The sequence below is a fragment of the Stenella coeruleoalba genome, assembly GCF_951394435.1.
Source record: "Stenella coeruleoalba genome assembly, chromosome: 15".
Taxonomy (NCBI): Eukaryota; Metazoa; Chordata; class Mammalia; order Artiodactyla; family Delphinidae; genus Stenella; species Stenella coeruleoalba.
Window position 1 is genome coordinate 61,719,930 of NC_137161.1, and position 19,443 is coordinate 61,739,372.

Sequence of the window (19,443 nt, forward strand, 5' to 3'; positions counted from 1 at the left end):
CGCCCTGTTTCAACCTGCAGTCTAGACCTTCCAAATTCCCTTGCCCCCTCTAAAGGGGCACAGTGGCTGCTCAAGTTTCCTGGCAAAAACTGGCTACCGTGAAAGGTGTTTTGAAAGGATTGCCAGAGGTTTTTAAGAGACTTTTAATGTTGAACTTTAAAAAAACTGCACTTCATCAAGAAGCAATTTACCCAAACATTCAAGTCTCTTCTGGGTCCTTTCAAAATCCTGAGACGGGAGTGGAGAGTGGGTGGGGAGTAACAGTGGTCTCAGGAAAAGGGCTTCACAATGGAATCTGTGAAAGAAGTCTCTTTCAAATAGGCTATTCAAAAAGCACGCTTGGCAGTGACAAAAACCAAGGTGGCCTGCAAAATGGATTTCTTTCCCAGGGAGAGAGTTCCTAGGAATTATCCCAAGTTTTATAACTGGAGGGTATTTGTGATTATTGTATTTTCCCCAAACAATTATGAGCTGGAGCGAGGCTGGAAACCCTGGAGGGTCCTGACCACGAAGGGCCAATAGTCCAATCACCTGCCAGGGCCAGATGCCAAATTTAAAGAGGCTCTAAGATGACAGACCAATTTGTTTTCCATCTCAGAGATTCTCAGAAGGGATGAGAAGCTGACACAACTGGACTGGTATACAATCCCCCACCTCAAACAAACAAAACACTCACTTGCAAAACTCAAATTTGATGCTTGCTTTTAAAGTTTATTGACAACTGTTTGGTCCCAACACACAAAACAGCACTTGAACCACAGAAAAAGTGTTCAAACAAAGTAGACAGTTAAGAAAAACATCTCTTCCCCCAAGCTCAATCCAAAACAAACAGTGCAAGATGGGAAAGGGGGTTTTGATGATAACTTTTGTCTTTTTTTAAACAGATAAATCTAATCTGGTACATCTTTCCACCCAGAAATAAAGAATTTCGTTGTCTTAATTCTCATACATCATTCTGTCACATCATTCAATTAAACCTCTAGATTAAAAAAAAAATAGATAGCAATTGGACTGGCCATTGTGGAGTACATTACGAACACAACGAGCTTCGCTGTATTCTCACACCTTCAAACAGCGATTGTTGGAGTCACACACGCGTCCCAGGCTGACAGGTGACTCCAGTGAACAATTCAACCACACCACAGCGCACAACTCCAGTCTCTTCTTTGTCTGTTGCCCAAAGAAGCTGCTCTTTGAGGCTGTCCCTAGTGACTTGTAATGGTGCCTCTTACATCTTTAGAGTCCACATTCTTTACCTTCGAGCAAAACTAAAGTCCACGTGTGCAAACTCAGCCTTATGAAATCTCAGAATAAGGCCACTGATGTTCTCAACACCAACTTTGTCACACTGTTTAAAAGCTTCTTACAAAAAAGTGCACCTTTGCATTTTACTTCCTGTCACACTGTGTCGGTAGAGGAAATGCCTTTGGGAGGACTCAAGAGTGCCATGATGCCTAGAAGGCTTTCCCAGGGCCGTTCCATCTTGGTTGGGGCCATGTGCTGAGAACTGGGAATCACTGGCTTCATTTAAAAGATTTGGGGAACAAAAAATCTTACTTGTAAAAATCTCTCAATAGCCCTTATTTTGTGGCATTTTATCAAAATGCTGGCTATGAAATCAGAGCCCATTTTCTGGCTTTCTAGAAGTTACAAAATATAATCATTTCCCCAAAAGAAACCATCTAACTAGTGGAAGACCTTATGCCTACAGGTTTTTTCTGCTCTATGAACGAATCCGCCTTTTTGCCCAACAAATACAACCCATTGTAAATGTCAGGTTTCTCCAGGAGGCGTAAGAGGCTGCCTGTCACCGGATGCCTCAGCCACCTCAAGGCGAAGGTCATTCCACAGGGCAGTGCTCCCTCAAAAGCTGGCTTTTCCCAAATGCCAACATCAGACACCACAAAAAAACCCAAACATGCTTCCAACAGCAAGAAGTAACAGAGTAAAAGCAGACACTATTAAAAGACACTGAGTTAACAGACACAAATACTCACACACAAAGCTTCCCAGCTACCAAAACCAGCTTTAAAATTATGAATACAAGGTTAAGTTGATCAACCTTGGCCTTCCTATGTATAGATAGAATTTCTGTCTCTTCCTAGTGGAAAGAGCATTGATACCGTTCCTGTTAAAGCACCTCCCTCCTCAGCTCTGATTTGTAATTTATGCATTTGATGCATATTTTAGAAAATCAGACTCTCTTCCCAACATTGCCTCTCGACACACAATAATGTGTGTTGGAATTCAAATGCTGACTTTAAATTCATGACACCAAGACCATCTCCTTTTCCTTAACCTAACCCATATCAAACTGGAACTTAACGTAAAAGGGAAGCTTAAAACATCCTTGACTTTCTAGAAAGCTCCTAAATGGAACCCCAAAGTGGAAACATTTTTAAAAATCTGTGATGAAGCCACATTTGTCAACTACAGACATAGTTAACTAAAAAACAAGGCACGCTTACAAGTCACAGGGAAGCCAGAGCCTTCACATCCAACCAGAAAATACATTCTTCCTGCCTCGCCCACCATTCTCCTTCAGTGTTGTGATTGCACAGGATCACAGAACGGGCTTTGCTTCAAAGACACCTCATGCATTTGATTAATACTGTCTGAAAACATCAGTAAGCAAAGGCTTAGAGACTATATTATGCTACATGTAAGATTTTACCACTGACATGGCTTGATGGAAGTAAAACCACTTCCTCCTTGCTGAGTTCTCACTGCTGTCTTCTTATAGAACACCATTACACTTCATAGTAACTAACAAAAATTTGTTAAAATATATTAAGGATTCTTTAACAAATGACAGAATTTTTTTTTTCCAAATAAGTGGGGGAAAAACTGAAAGAAAAAATTCAGCTCAAAGCTGTGTCAATGTAAGAGAAACAAAACATTATGGAATATGTCTAAAGATGAAGTAACTGGTTTCTAGGGGGTCTTCATTAAAACAGAAAAGGTTTTTTTGAACCCACTTTTGTGTGCAGAATCAGACAGTGCTTTCCCATCCTAATTCTATGTTCAAAACGAGACTCAAAGCTTGGTTATAGGTGCAAAGGAAAAGTTGGCTGCCAATTTTACTCTATTTTTGGGTTGCTTTTTGGCTGGGCTTTCCACAGGGTCCTTGCTGAGCAGCGACTCTGGGGTTTCCGTGGAGAGGCAGGGAGGCACTGGGACAGCTGCTGAGATGCCAGATGAGCTGGAATCAGAGGGCAGGTTTTCGTTCTTCATTGGTATTGGAATTTCCATTTTCTCTTCTTGGTTTAAAACCATAATTTCTGTAAATACAGGAAAGCAAACACATTCAGTTCTAGGACCTACAAAAAGTGTTCGTTTTCAGTTTTCCTCATTTCTCAAAAAAATAATCCCCAAACGTCACACCTATGCCATAATTTACTTATTAGCTCTGTGGCCAGTATTATGTGTCACGTAAGTCAAACATTTATAAACTTCATCTCAGGTCTCCCTTGAATTACAAAACTTCAGAGACCTTCGTTTTTGGCTACAAATCAATGCACAGTGGTTTAACATTTTTTTCCACTTTCTCTGCCCATTCATTCTCTGTCAGGTAGTTAAGGACCCATAAGCCACATGTGACCTAAAGACCTTCAGACCAGGAGGGGCCTTGGTACCAGGGGGCCCTGGCCTATTCCACTGACAGAGTACCGTGCTCTTCGTGCACCCAAGGTGGGGCTGGGGAGGGGGAGTGGGGAGCAGGGCAAGCAGAGATAAGGGGAGAACTGCACAGAGTCAGAAGTACCCTCAAAAATCCAGGAAGTGAAGCAGCCACTTTTCCCAGAGCGTGCACAGGCTGCTCTTTCTCTGGCTGAGCCACAAGTAACTAGCCTGCGGTAGGTACAGAGACACTGCTTGGAAGTGATGTGTCCTTATACCTTGGACTGCCACTGCATGTGCAAGGGGCTCCCGCACCAAAGGAACACAGAGGCTGAGGGTGACGGCGGGGAGGCAGAACCTCAGCTCAGCTCTCAGGCTGACTCGCTGGGGAGAATAACGGACAGAACTGCCAGGACCGCTCAGGTTATTTCTCTCCCCGACACACAGGGATGGTTGAACTCAGTACACTAAACACACCAAGGCTACACCCACAGAAGAGCTAACGTCAATTTCCCACCAAGTCTATGCTTCTAGGGGAACCACCCCCGCCATCGCCACAGCCCAGGTCCAGCTCCACAGCCAGGTAGGTATACGTCTCCTCACTGACTATCTTCCAGATAAACAGCCTCAGCTCTTTCACTGGGTGACGGTGCCAAAGGTGCCAAAGGCTGCTAAGAAGACCGAGGCCTGTGGTCAGCAGGGTCATCTCCTGGACGGCAGTGTCAGCAAAGCGGGGAAGGACCATCCCAACAGAGGAGACGACAAGGGAAGGACCTCGACAGAGCAGGTGGGCCGGCCTCTCAGGAGGCCAGGGACACGACAGAAAGACAAGAGGCCTGGGGCCTCAATCCTGGCTCTGCCTCTTCCTAGCCGAGCAGCCTGCAGCCCATGCCACCTCTAGCTGTGGCACAAGCTGGGGCGCGAGACACAGGTGCCCTCCCTCCCCTATTCACAGTCCCACGGAGCCCCAGTACCCTCTGGAGTCGTTCAACCCTGGGCCAGACCGAGGGTGATGTGTATGTCTGGTGACAGGCGGGGGTTGCCGCTGGAGTTGCTGCACTTTCCAAAGGTGGGGAGCACAGCCCAGGAAGCCCCTGCATGCTCTCCCGTGGGGTCCCCACCCCCAGCGCAGCTGCGGCACCCCTCAAGACTACCATCGTTCCCGTGCTTGCTGCTCCCTCAGCCACCTCGGGCTGTGAGCAGGAACCCTGATAGGAAAAGGGGGTTCTGAATAATCCTCACAGGTATATTTGTGCCTGGAAAGGTAGAGTTTCTCCCCACTCTCATCAAACAGTGAACATCTTGGCATTAAGGGTTTACTGTTTAATTAAATCCACAGAGAAAACCCCACAGTGACACAGGCCCTCCTACCAGAAGGCTCCTGAGGGCGCTCCTCAAACTGAATGAGGTCAGCAGACTGGAGGATGACGGGATCCGGTCTCAGCTGAGGGGACGGCAGGCACGACGGGACAGGCGCGCACAAGAGGTCCACAGGGGAGTCGCTGGTCAGGCGGAGGAGCTCCTGCTCCACCGGACAGGGCTCTGGGGGAGACAGCAAGCGGGGCTCCGCTCAGGACTGCGCGGCCTGTGCCTGAAGCCTGCCTTCTCCTTAAGGTCAGGAAGTACTCAAGGTTTAAAAAAAAGCCATTAACAGAAAGGTCTGGGCCACTCTCGGTAGGTGAGATGCCACAGCCAGGATCTCCCGATTTGTGTTCTTAGGAACAAAGGGGCAATTAAAAAACGCTGAGAAAAATTAAAAAACCCATAGAAAGCAGTTAAGTGAGCAAAAGGTCCGAATTAGAAGACTTGGGTCCCAGTTCTGTCACTTCCTCGCTGAGTGCTCTTGGGTAAGCTACTTAACCTCCCGGAATTTCAGTCCTTCATTTGTAGGATGGAGGTAACTACTGCTGAAGGCTGTGCTGACAGCTTGAGAGGATGAGCTACACTAAGGTGCTTTGTAAAAATGTAAAATGCTACATAGCTGATTATCCTATAAACAGAGAGCACAGTAGCACTTGTAACTATTTAACAACTTGCAGAGTCTTAAGAACATAAAATTCTTATATCTAGCAATGGACTCAAAATTCAAGCGAGTTGATTTCTATCTAGTACACAGAAGATTCCACATAAAATCGGGATGACTCGATGTTGTTCTGAGTAATACTAATGCATTACTATCAAGTCTTTCCCAGGAATGTCCTGTGACAAAGACTCTCCCTAACCCAACTTTAGTCAGGAGTCAGGCTCCTCCAAGCCCTCTTCTCCACCAGACCTTGACCTTGGTCTTCTGTGTCTCGTGTCCTTGCCATGTCCAGTCTTGACAAGAATCTTGAGAAGTCAGTTTAGCAAAAATCCCCCAGCCTTTTGATATCTGATCAAGTTCCTCATCCCACCCCACCCCCAACCTTTGATGTCTAAGTCCTTGGCCTGCCTTTAACAAGAATCCTCTTAGGTCGGCAGGAATCCCCCTACCTTGATGTCTCCTCTTGGTAGTTTCTCAGCCACCGACCCCCTTGCTCTGCTCCTTGACTATAAGCCCCCACTTGTCCTTGTCACATTCATAGCTAAGCTCCATCTCTCTCTCCAAGGGCAGCAGAGTTGACTCCATTGCAATCATCTTGAAGTATTCTAATAACTGTCAGAATCTTTTTCCTTTAACATCTGAATTATGCTGGCTTATTGTCATTATGGGGGCTGCCGACATCCTTCAAGAACATTAACCGGTCAGCCATCAAATGCAGGCCAGTTTTTCTCTGTTCTTAACCAAACACCAGACTCCTTTGGAAAATGCATGAATACTTACCTTTAACGAATGAAAATGACCCAGCGTCGTTCTTCCCCCTCAAACCACCCCAGCTCCACCCCAAGCCATTTCCTGAAAATTTCACCAGCTTTGCTTTGTTTTTCCTCTCTTACCGTCACCACCTGCTCCGAGTTTGAGTTCCAAGGCTGTGCGAGATTCGGGCACCTCTAGGATGCGCTCGGTAGCTGAGGGCCGGGTTTCATGACTGGCAGAGGGGAGACCAAGTGAACTCACACGACCTGGAAGACAAAGAGCACCCATCAAAGGGGGATCAGGGCGAGAACTGCGGCTTCTGAAGGGGGAGGGGATGGGGCTTACTTACTTTTCATGTCATTTTTTAACACTACAATTCTCTTATGACCATGTCCTTTTATCCAGACCACCTGCACACAAGACATACTACTGGTTAAGCAGTGGAAAAGGAGGGGAAATAAGCCCTAAAATTCAGGAAGAGTGTGACCTACTGTGTTTGGTAACATACTTAAACATACTAGGACTTAAAGACCAAATTAACGCCAAGAAAAAATCTTCTACACTTTGTTTTAAAGCAACAGAGGCTGGCAGAAACATGCCGCTTATAAAAAGCTGTAGTCTTAGAAGTTGTGAGACTCAGCTTAAAAAGTACTCTTTATGGCTCTTTAAAAACATCACCTCCCAAACACCAGAGCTGGTATATAAATGAAGCTAGTTCTCATGTGGGAGCTCTTACCATTTTTTCCAGATACTAAATGCACCTTAAAAGAATTAATGGCTCTCCCACGCCCCTCAAGCTAAGCTCATTACCCTGACCATAAAACAAGGGCCCCGACCTAATAACGCTGCCCCCACCTCCACCAAGAGAGAGGCAGCAGTGGCCCTTGGCTCCCAGAGCCCCCCATGTGCATCTGACACCAAGTCCCTCATCTCGGCTCCCAAGCTGTCCTACCCTCGTGTCTCTTCCTACTTCCTTCACTCAGGCTCAAGCCCAGCGTAGCGCTCACCTGGGCCTCCGCAGTGGCAGGCCCCTTGCCAGGCTCCTCCTCTCCTCCTGGTTCTCTCAACTCTACCATGGACAGCAGCCCCATGGCGCTTCCTACAGCAGCCCCGAGGCTCCTCCCCTCTCTCCAGTCTTGGCCTCCATAACTGAGCTCTTATTTCGCTGAGAGGCTCCAGCTCGGGAGCCCCACACTACTTCTCACTGCTCTGCATCTGCTTACACTGTCTGCCCTCTCCCCTCTTTGTCACGTGGTTGATTAACTTCTACACATCGTGAGGACTCTGCTCTGGGATCCCCCGCACCTGTCCTCCTCAGTGCCCACCGACGGCTGCACTGACCACACTGTCACCTGCTCAGATGTCTTGACTCTCCATTACCCCATACCTTTCTGAGGGCAGCGTCTGGGACTCACCCACCTCGCACCTAGGAATTTAATGAAGGTTTGCAGAATGAAGGAGAAATGCTAAAATCATTCATTTTTCTCCAACGGTATGTATGTTTTGAAAGGATCAGTTCAAAATGCTGCAGTTTCATTATTCTGTCCGAGAGTGAGCCTGTGGCTCTCCAGGAGGACACCCTCCAAGAAACTGAGAAAATACCCACCTGTGGGATCGCTCCCAAGAGCTCCTCAACACTACTGTAGCCATACGTCTTGGGTTGCAGTGTTTCTCCGACATACTTGGTATAGGCCATGGAAAATTCATGAAGGAAAAGCTGCTGGTAGTGGTAAGTATGAAGCAAAGACCGCACGTTCTTGGCAAACAAATACAGACTTGTGAGCTTCACACACTCCTCTGTCTTATCATTAGTAAAAACCTGGTCCAGGAGAAAACAGCAGCATTAGAAACTTCCAGAGTGACTGGTCCTGCATCCTAGAAGTGAGGGTCTCTCAGAGAGTGAAAAGATGCCAAGTCAACTTGAAAACGTGCAAAAAGCCAGGAAGGAGGAGAGATTGATTCAAGGATCTCCTCCAAGAGAGGCCTATAGCCTTGAGCCAACTCGGGTTCTATTTGTAGGTGTAAGGCAGCAGAGGTCTGACGAAATAGTGTGTCAGAAAGGAAGGAAACTGGTAAACTGAGATCTCAAACGAAAGGAGGCAGTGAAGAGAGAAGGCAAACCCCTAGGTGGACAAAGGGGCACCAAGACAGTGGGGACCGAAGCCACTAAACGTCATCTCCCCAAGGAACACCGTGATGCAGGACAACAACATCACTATTCTTAACAACAACAAAAGCAATAAAGGGAAAAAACCCCACAAAAACCTTTTGTCCTCAAGTAAGCAAATCTGTTTACCATAAGCCTTTCAGTCTAACATGCCCTCACTGAGATCTCCTAGAGAACAGATCTTTCCCAGCCTTAGCTGGCCATGGAAAGCCTTTGGTCCAGGAACATCCACTAATATTGCCTAGAACATCCACTAATATTGCCTAGAACTAGTGTTCATATAATATATAATTAACAGAGTTTAGAAAATGTTCGATTTGATACTGTGAAAGAAAACCAGAGCTGGATAGTAGTTAAAGTAGAAAAAACAGATTTTCTTCAGGACTATTGCAACAGGGTATAAGTGTAGGTGTCCTTTTCAGATACAAGGAAAAGTGAGGACTTATAGCCAAGGCGGGCTGGGGAGAGGGACATCCAGGGTAGGGGGAATTCTTGTTAAACTGACCTAACAGGATTCTTGCAGAAGGTAAGCCAGGGTGATCAGATACCAAGGGTAGGAGATTCTCTCTAAAACTGGGCCATGTGGGCCCATCAAGGATAAGGGCAGGGCCCAAAGACAAAGTGTAGTCTAGAAAGTGGCTCAGGGGAGACTGTTTGGCCAAGGAGAGAGTTTTAAAATTATTTAATTATTGGTCACGTGGTTATATGATAACAATGGTATAATCAGTGTTTTCTTACATTGCGGGATTTATTTAGTTAATATTCTATTTAGAATCATTTTCTTTTGGAGGACTGGTATTAAAGTTACTTTGGCTTCATAAAAGAAGTGGTGTGCTTCCCATCTTTTTTTTTTTTTTCCAAGTGATCTAGAAGTGGTTTTTAAAAAGTTGGAGTTATTTTTTAGGTGAGTTAAAACCCAGTTCTTAACCATCTGGTCCTTGTGCCTTTTGTCAGTGGTAAAATTTCAATAACGTTCAGTCTTTTTTGTGTTAATTGGTCTAATTTTTAACTTCTTAAAAATCTGGAGTCAATTTAACTTTTTTCCTCAGGATCTTACCTATTTCCTCTAGGTTTTTATATTTGTTGTCCCACAATTGCACACAGTATTCTCTTACTATTCTTCTAATCTTGAAGTATCATCCTTTTTTTTTTTTAAACTGCACCACGCGGCTTGTGGGATCCTAGTTCCCTGACCAAGGATCGAACCTGGGCCCCCTGCAGTGGAAGCATGGAGTCCCAACCACTGGACTGCCAGGGAATTCCCGAACTGCAATTCTTTTTTTTTTTTTTTAAGATTTATTTATTTATCTATTTATCTATTTATTTATGGCGGCTGCGTTGGGTCTTCGTTCCTGAGCACGGGCTTTTTCTAGTTGCGGCGAGCCAGGGCTACTCTTCGTGGTGGTGCGCGGGCTTCTCTTGTTGCGGAGCATGGGCTCTAGGCGTGTGGGCTCGGTAGTCGTGGCGCATGGGCTTATTTGCTCCGCGGCATGTGGGATCTTCCCAGACCAGGGATCAAACCCATGTCCCCTGCATTGGCAGGTGGATTCTTAACCACTGCACTACCAGGAAAGTCCCCCCGAACTGTGATTCTTGAAAGGCCACCTGGTGACCAGCCAGTCAACCTTCCTTTCTGCCCTGCATCTGACTGACAGACCACCACATAAGCGATCTCCTTCAGAAAGAGGTAACAGCAGCAGAATCTAGCCTGGTACAGGAAAAAGGCACCCCAGTCTAAGAATCTGGAGGCCAGGGCTTTCATCTTGGCTTGTCACTTGTTTGGGCAGGGTGCCTGCACCTGCCAATGCCTCTGTCTGTCTATAAAATGACCAATCAGTCTAATCTAGACCATTTAGTGATCTATAAATACCCAATACGACAGTTTTCATTATGGTGGTTCCAGAACCATTACCATTCATACCTCAACTAAGTAAGGCAGACTCTTCAGAAGTTCGGTCAAAGTCATGAACCCATATTCACAGGGGTTGAGAGGAGTACTGTGGGTGGTTTCATAGTGTCTCTTGAGCTCATCAACAGAAAGATGGGCAGTTCCCTCCCAAGACATCAGCAATACCAGCAGTTGGGCAGTGAGAGCACGCAGAGACTTGCGGTTGATCAGCTGAATCTGTTTGCCAGATTCCATATCAGCAACCTGGGAAGAACAAGAATGCAAACTTTTCAGAACTCAAGAGAGACAGCCTGGGTCATACCTGGTTCATCTAGTTTCACTTTGGCAAACGAGACCAAAAGAGGAAAATCTCTAAGTTTTTCTCTTAAACTGAAGTAAAGTGAGTGGGTTTGCTGTAGCTTCTTTGGGACCCCAGATCAACACTTCAGAGCAACTGCAGCAGAAGTCATTCTCTCCCTCCCTCCCTGCTGGTCCATAACCAGAAACTTCCATCAACACCACTGCTCTCCCAAGAGAAGGAGATAAGACCAGCCAGCTGACATCCATTGGCCCAAGCTTGTGAATTAAGGGTTGGTGTTCTCCGAAAGCAGGAGATGGTTAGATTGCAGGCGACCCTCCACAGAGCTGCTCTGCAGTCGACTTGCCCCACGTGTGTGTCCCAGGGGCTAGACACAAGGCCTTCTCTGTCCAAGGGCAAGCTGCATTCTTATAACCCATAAGCACTTGAAAAAAAGCTGGTATTTCATGTCTGACTATATGTCTACTTCTCGATTTTTTTCAGATTCTCAAGGAGATAAAGGGTTTAACTGATTAAGTGCATTGGGAGGGAAACCTTGTGAAAGAGACACAGCTTATCATTTGGGGACCAAACAGCATGTGAAGCATGTGAAGAAACAAACATTTGGTGGCTGAGACCTGCAGGCCTTGGGCATGGTGTGGGTGGGAGGGGGGCCGTGTCTGTGAAGTGAGCCATCATGGGAGTGAAAGCAGGCAGAGCTTCAGGACACAGGCTGCTCAGGCCTGGGCAGGTGAACCACTGCTCACTATCACGGCTGTTTTCCCCTTTATCTGATTTCCAGCCAGGACCACAGGTCAAGCTCAGGGGCTTTGGACCCTTGGAGGCAGAGGGTGGGTGGCATTTGAGGAGCCAGCTCAGTACCAGTTTGTCTTTGGAGCCGACGCCCACCCAGAGCCAGGGCGGGAGGCTGGTGGGTCAACCCTGACTCCACTCATCGTGGTTATTGATCTGTGAAGATTCACAATACGGATTTCCTCACAGACCTGGGGTTTAATCAATCAACAGATACAAGCCCAGGGGAGTCCGCGTCATCTTCTTAGATGCCCAGACTATTATTAAGAAGAAAAAATAAAAACCTGCTTGATGCTACTTAGATACATCTCTTGATTCTCGACCCAGGCTACACATTAGAATCACCTCACGAGCTTATCTGTGCTCTGAGGCTCAGAGCACACCTGGCCTCATTCTATAAGAATCACAGAGGCCTCAGTATTTCCCAGAAGCTCCCCGGGAGACCGCACGCAATGTGCAACCAGGGTAGCAAGCTGGAGCCGCTCCCATCTTTTCCCACTTTAATGCTCACATCCCGGTCATCGGCCCTTATTCATCACAGTCGGCGGTCATGGCTTAGTCTTCCGATCCACCGAAGCCCTCCAACTGCCATCACCCTGAGCAAATGAACATCCAGGGGGCCTGTCCCACACCAGGGCCTTCAGCTCCTCTAAGTTCTCATCTCCAATGACATTCTTTTCTACTCAGTTCCACTCCAGACCCCACCCCAGGCCACACTGGGGACCTTGTCACGGCCCACTTCCAGAATCACTCATTCGAACCTCCCACACGTCCTGCCTGAAGCAGATGCCAGGGTTGGAGACAAGAAGGCGATCCGAACGCTCAATTCTTATGTTTCTTCAACTTTGCCAGCATGGACTCCTACTTCCTCCTGATTCACGAGCCCTCTCTTTTCTTCACTTTTCCTCTTTTATCCATCTTGGCACTGATAGGCCATTAATTCATGAACATTCCTGTCAATACTCTTAGCTACACTCCTTTTCCCTATGTCTTTTCATTGCACCCATCTGGCAAAATCCCACCTTGAACCCAACGCTCTGCTTTCCCTGAGTCTGTACCCAAGCAGCCACATCTCCACTGTCTCCACAGGAAACCTACGTGCACTCAGCCCCGGGGAGCTCCACGCTCCCAGCACCCCTACGGCCTCCCTGATCAGGCCCCTCTCCTGCTCACCACTGACAATTCAGACCTTCTCAGCTCTTCAGTCTGGAATCCCGTCTCTCTCTCCCTCTCTCTAAGCAGTTGCTCTCACCTTGTACTTGACAGAGGAACAGCTCTGGGAAGGTAATTCCCTCTTTTCCTGGTGACACACATCAAACTCCCCTACATCCGCCTCCACCCTACCCGCTTCCCTTTTATCAAAATACTAACGTCAGAGCTGTCCCTCCTTCCACTGAATGCCAATTCCCACGCCTCTGGCTCCCTCAGGACCCTCACCCCACCACCCTTTCTGGCCTTTGTGTATCAATCTCTCTCCAAGAGAGCCTTCTCCGCAGCTCTCAGACACGCCCAGGCTCCCCGACTGGAAAGAACAGCCAGCGAGCACTCGCTGGCTCAGACCCGCAGTCTCCTGCTCTTCTCCTTCACAAGCAAACAAACTGAACAGCTGTCTAGTCACCAGCTGCCAATGTCTTGCCCCCGCCGTCTCCTCGTTTCTCAGCCCACTCAGTGCGGCTGCGGTCCCGTATCACTGGCGCCGATCCTGCTCCGGCCGGCAGCACCACGTACCTGCACTCAGCTTGGCCCCGCGGTCACTAAGTCCTGTCTCACCTGCCCTCTCAGTAGCACCTGGTGCTGCCGACCGCTCCTCGTCCTTGGCCTTGGACGTTCCCCACTCCTAGTGTTCTTCCTGCTCTCCGGCCTCTGCATCCCTGCCTCCCACGAAGGGTCCTCCTCCTCTAACTGCCCAGCATAGAAACAGACTCCTTCCAGACCTGTGACTGGCGATGCCACCACTTCGTACATTTTCCTTCCACTTCTTCCTCCTTGTAGTGAGTTTTCTTGGTCCTGTGGTGGACGCAGCCTGCACACTGTTCAGCTGCGCTGCCCAGGACTGCAAGGGTCAGTTCAGCACAGGCTGGGGAAGAAGAGGCAGTCACCCTCTCCAGTCCGGCCTCTCCAGCAACCAAGGCAACTCTGAGCCCCAGCCTGCTCCTAAACCTACTCCATAAGTGAGTCAGAATCCGGAAAGGAGAGCTGTGATTTCAGTCTCCCCAAAACTTCGGAGACAAAGATCTGTGTACAAGGATCCAACTTCAGGTCAGCAGGACTGAGACTGAGACACCCAAGAATAAACACCCTGGGATAAACTGGCGACTTCGCAAATGTTCACAAAGACATTATTTTGGCGACGCCACTAAAAGACACACAAAAGCAAGACCAAAAATCTAAACTGCCAAACCCAAGTCATCTCCTATTACCCAAAAACGTATTAAAAACACAAGTTGTGAAACAACAGTAAGCAGTGCAAGGTGTAAATACAGAAATGCTAAATCACACACAAACATCCCAATGAGGATTATGCCACTGCAAGTCTTACTACGTGGAAAAAAAAAAAATGTTACCTTTACAACATGGCAGAGTTTCTGTGTTAGAGCCGAAACTGAACTGACATCGTAGTCTTGGAGACGAAATGTGTAACCAAAAGTCTTAGCATATTCTGTAAGCAGATCTGTCATCATAAGGCAGTTATCTTTTTGGGACCGAAGGAGTTTAACAAACTGGGCAGCTAGAGCTTTGAACCGTTCGACCTCTGTCAAAGTAAGGATTTTTTCTTCTCCACATTCCAATACCTTGGAAAACACACAGGAGGAGGAAAGGGAGAACCAGTTATGACTGTTCACGGGATTAAATGGCATAAAATATATACAATTAGGAACTAAGAAGCACTTCAGTGTTCTTTAAGGGATGTCAAATTTCAGTTTTGCAAGATTAGGAAGTTCTGGAAATTAGCTGCCCAACAATATGAACATATTTAACACTGCTGAACTGTACACTTAAAAATGGGCAGGTAGGTATTTTACCACACACAAAAAAAATTTTTAAGCACTGCAGGGGTCAAAGATGGTAATAGTAATAAAAATCAACAACAGAAATCTGGTTTAACTTAGTGATGACTTAACAGCCAAGCATTTGCATCACCTCATGCACTCATGCCCACCTCCAACAGAAGAGATCTGAAAAACACGGGGCTCATGAGAGAAGATTCAGTTTATGAAACAAACTATGTAATCCTTTTCTCAACAGATAACCTAAAACTAACCTGAAGAATGATTTCTTTATTGAAGGAAAAACCACATTTACCTAAAAATACTAAGAAGCCAACAACACAGCTTCTCTGACTGAAGTATTTCAAATTTTCATCCTATTTCATAACTCCCTACTGCCCAGGCAAACAGGTCTGAAAAAATTTTTTTTTAATTCCCCCTTATATTTTTCTGAAAGATATAATTAGAATTTCTTCACTTACTTGTAAAATATCAGGTATGGCTTCAAAAAGTTCGAGTAGTTTGGTAAACCCATAGTATGCGAGTTTGCACTGCCGGCCAAAGTGGTGATGGTAAGAGGGGATAAATTTATTAAAGGGCATCCGGAAATGGGGTTGGTGTCGCAGCAAATCTACAACATCCTTGGAGAACTGTTTTGTCCTTTCTATTTCATCCTGGGTACGTTCTTTAAAAAAAAAAAAAACCCCATAAACCACAATCTTCTTCTATCCATTTGTGCTTAACATTATTAGTGTAGTTAGTCCTATGCACTGGTTACAAGAGATACCATCTCTGCCTTCCAAACACACACAACCTAAAACAAACACACTCTTCTCTTTCCAGATGGTTTTCAAATTCAATCAAGGGCAGAACACCAGGAAGTCATGATACACATACGCACAAATACACACCTATATAATTTCAGCTTACAAACTAGAAATAATTCCTCTAGCCCCTCCACCTCCCCACACCCACTCCACATATATGAACATGACACACATACATGTCTCTGTACTTAAAAAACTAATCTAGAAATTATTTTACTAAACCACACTTCTGGATATTAACATGCTTTGTTTATTCATCTGATCTTCATTAAAATTGCTAGCAGCAAAGAGTATCAGGCACCAAAAGTTTAACAAAAACACAGGAGAGAAAAGTTTAAACTTAGATTTCTGTTTCTATTAAATTTTAAATTAGAATTATGAAAAGACTGGCATTAGTCATTTTAGCTTTGGAATACTATGATTTCATGGACATCAGTGTTCTGCAAGAGCACATTTTAAGACCCACTGACTGATAAGGGCGGGAGAACACGACTGTGTGTAGATTTAATTTTTCTGTCCTAGTTCCCACCCCAGACCTCAACTGGAACTACTAAAACGTGGAAGATGAAACATCCATTTGAGTCTTCTTTCCTTCTCAAGTGTGTTATCTCAGAGTTAAAAAGAAGAGACAAGCAACAGCCAGGGTAACTGACTCAAGTGGATAATTACAGCATAAACAGCCAGAGACAGGCTGAAGGACACATTTTCAGAAAGTGCTCGTTACGCCCTATTTTCCCCTTAGAATGAATTCTGAAAAAATAGCCTGGTTTTCTTCTTGACAAGTGGCTTCCCCACTTTGAGGACGCTAGGATCCACTGCCTGGCAGAGCAGTTTTCATGCTGCACTTTCCATGGAATCTTCAGGAATCACAGAGAAGGAGTGGGAAAGTGCATCCCTTGTATGATTCCATGTTAAAATGACCACTGAGACAGACAACTTTCTTTCAGCAAATTTAAGTCACATACCTCTTTTGGGGATACAAATCACCATTTCATTATCTTGTTGGGACAAGCAGATGGTTGTGTCTGGAATCTCTGATACGATATCAATCAACTCACAAACACCATATTCGGTGACATCCCAGTCCTTTGAGAAACACCTAGGTTTTAACCATGGAAATGGATGAAGAATGAGAAGTAGCATTTGCTAAAATAATTTATAAGTTTTCCAAAAGAATGCTAAATGGAGAAGTTAGATGATTATTTTAAATTTGGGAGAACAAGTGTTTTAAAATATTTGCTATCATTTTTAAAACAAATACCATATGCTAACACATATATATGGAGTCCAAAAAAAACTAATAATGGTCATGAAGAACCTAGGGGCAAGATGGGAAAAAAGACACAGACCTACTAGAGAATGGACTTGAGGATACGGGGAGGGGGAAGGGTAAGCTGGGACAAAGTGAGAGAGTGGCATGGACATATATACACTATCAAATGTAAAACAGATAGCTAGTGGGAAGCAGCCGCATAGCACAGGGAGATCAGCTCAGTGCTTTGTGACCACCTAGAGGGGTGGGATAGGGAGGGAGACAAAAATAAGGAGGAGATATGGGGATATATGTATATGTATAGCTGATTCACTTTGTCATAAAGCAGAAACTAAAAATAAAATAAAATTTGCTTTCATTTTTTTCCCTTTTCATCAACTTACCAATGATAAGCCTGCGTGAATTCTCTCACAATGACTTGTTTGCTGGCTTGGGATTTGAGTAGTTTTAGTAAATCCTGAGTAAAGCGCTTCACCTGGGCCCTGTGGGTAAGGGTCAGCAAGCGTTTGGAGCCCATTCCAAGAATCTGCAAACCAAACACTTTGGTTATTTATACTCATGAGACCCTGGCAGATTCTGACTTTCTTTTTGATGGTGCTCTCTCTCTCTCTCTCTCTGTTACCACTCTCAGAGAACAAATCCTTTTACGTATGATATCTGCATTTTGAAACACACAGACCAACAAAACGTAGGTGTCAGAATGAACAACTGCTCACGTGCCTGGGACCCTTTTTTCCTTGCACACTCTTTCCTAAATAGTCATGAATACAGAAATAAAAAGTATGTTATCAGCCTGGGCAACTAATTTTGTCTTTAAAAGACAGCTCAAGTTTTGCAGGCCATTTTTACAAGTGGGAAGCTATTATAACACCTTAAGTTAACAGGCAAAGACTCCTTAGGAAGCACTGTCAGGCTCCAGCCCAGTAACTGGTCTTGAACTCCTTCATAAGAAAGGTAAGCCCGCGTTACAGCAGCTCCTGTGTAACAGGGAACAATTCTGGAGAGGACTCTGCTAGGAGGAAGGAGGGCAGTCTATAGAGATGAGAAGGAAAGTACTCCTCGGTGCACTTAGGGAGTTCCTTTGGAAACTCACAGCTTTCTGAAAAACTGAGAAGCCACATCGTGTATAAAACATGTGTATAAAGGAAGTTTTTACAGGATGTTTGCTCTGAGCTGACTTCTTAGGGATTAAGTTACCAGCTACCCTGTTTCTTTGGTGGAGATAGCCAAAGCCACGGAGGAACATTTCCACTGTTAAACAAATAAGCTCTTAGCACTCCTTACCTGCAACACATGAGGCACTGCTTCTAACAATTCGATCAGCTTGGAATATCCATAGTCTGATACCCGGCATTGCTTTGCAAAATGATGGTGGTAAGATGGGATGAAATTACTAATCGGTATGACACAGGATGGCTGGCTCTTCAGTAAATCGATCACTTCTCTACTGAACTGGATCAGCTGGGGGTTACCCACAGGACTTTTAGAACGAAGAAGCCAAGGATCTAAATATGGGGGGAAAAAAAAGGAACAGGCACAAGAGATAAAGCATGACTGCAGCCGATGAAAGAAAAGTAACTAACCTTGCATTCCCATGCTTGAACTCAATAATGACCGAGCACACAAGACCAAACAGTCGCTTTACTTCTCAGCTGCTAAACCCAGGTCCTCTATAACCAACAGGCTAGCCCAACTTCTTTACAGGCTGGCAAATGCTTCCCCACTACTTCTCGAAGTCAAGTTGCCAAAGCAAAGCATGGTTCACCATAGTGTGAACTTAAAAGGGAAGTGCAGATACACAGGTAGTTTCCAGCTTATAAACTGGTTGTATGTCAAAGATCAATTTGTAACTTGGTCACTAACATACTTTCCCATAGAAACAAAGTTATAAATGGTCATCATGCAGGTAGCCCAGAAGGGCCTAATTAACCCAGAGAGGGGCTGCAAATGTTGTCTAGGAAACTATGGAAAGCAGTGATGTAAAACTAGCATGAGATAAAACTAAGAAACAGGTTTTTGCAATTATCTTGAATGTTCATCTAATTAAGAAGTTTTAATTATTTTATTTATACAAGTGTAAATAATCAGATGGAAACCTTTATAAGGGGATAGTGGGTTAATGACACAGGGGAAAGGAGGGAGCAGCATAACAAGACAGGATGGGGAGGGTGTAGGCCTGAGGGGAAAGGTAGGAAGAAGCTTTGGTACAAACAGAGCTCGCTTGTTATCCTTACCTTTCTTCCTACAGGGAAGGGGGAGGTGGGAGGAGAAGAGGATGAGGAGAAAAGGAGGAAGTGTTGGGGGCCAAAGAGAAGTGAGAGTAGATATGAAGGCAACAATTCACAGTGCTGTGCACAGGTAGCAGGATTAGACACCTGCAACTCAGGGGGTGCCAGAGCTCAGAAACTCATCCAAATCTCGGTTCAAATATCCCAGTCCCTTACATTTAGAGTTAAATCTATTTTCACATTGATCAAAGTCATAAATTTTGATCAAAATAAATTTCCCAAGTAAATACTCAGAGATATTTCCTTCAAATAGCTAAAACTATTTTTAAAGGGCAAGCCAAAAAACCTTTACAAAATTAGATAACTAGAGAGACTTGTAACTATGGAACTTGGATTTTAAATTTTTTAATAATTTATGCTGGTACTTTCCAAAAGTCTAGCTCTGCCAAACCTTTAGCACTCTGGAGTTTTTAAAAGATCAAAGGAGACACCCACGGTGTTTTATGACAGGCAAACAGTGCTGCTCTTTAAGAGAAAAGCCAACAGCCTGGACCAAATACCTGAAACC

General features: G+C 45.3%; 1 protein-coding gene across 6 annotated transcripts in view; it reads right to left on the reverse strand.

Moving 5' to 3' along the window:
• Positions 1–683: 683 nt before the first annotated feature.
• The window catches only part of MARF1 (meiosis regulator and mRNA stability factor 1), a 40,558-nt gene continuing 21,798 nt past the window's right edge, over positions 684–19,443 (reverse strand). For 5 of the 6 annotated variants that reach the window (XM_079946020.1, XM_079946022.1, XM_079946021.1 and 2 more), the window contains 11 exons: positions 17,932–18,152; positions 17,031–17,173; positions 16,340–16,473; positions 15,030–15,232; positions 14,125–14,352; positions 10,483–10,713; positions 8,001–8,213; positions 6,744–6,804; positions 6,535–6,660; positions 4,990–5,160; positions 684–3,281 (listed from right to left, as the gene is read on the reverse strand). In XM_079946020.1, coding sequence (XP_079802146.1) covers positions 3,037–3,281; positions 4,990–5,160; positions 6,535–6,660; positions 6,744–6,804; positions 8,001–8,213; positions 10,483–10,713; positions 14,125–14,352; positions 15,030–15,232; positions 16,340–16,473; positions 17,031–17,173; positions 17,932–18,152 — 1,976 coding nt within the window. In that variant the 3' untranslated portion in view covers positions 684–3,036. Of the gene's footprint in view, positions 3,282–4,989; positions 5,161–6,534; positions 6,661–6,743; positions 6,805–7,699; positions 8,214–10,482; positions 10,714–14,124; positions 14,353–15,029; positions 15,233–16,339; positions 16,474–17,030; positions 17,174–17,931; positions 18,153–19,443 lie in introns of those variants that run through there. The other variant, XR_013831695.1, reaches the window with a different exon arrangement.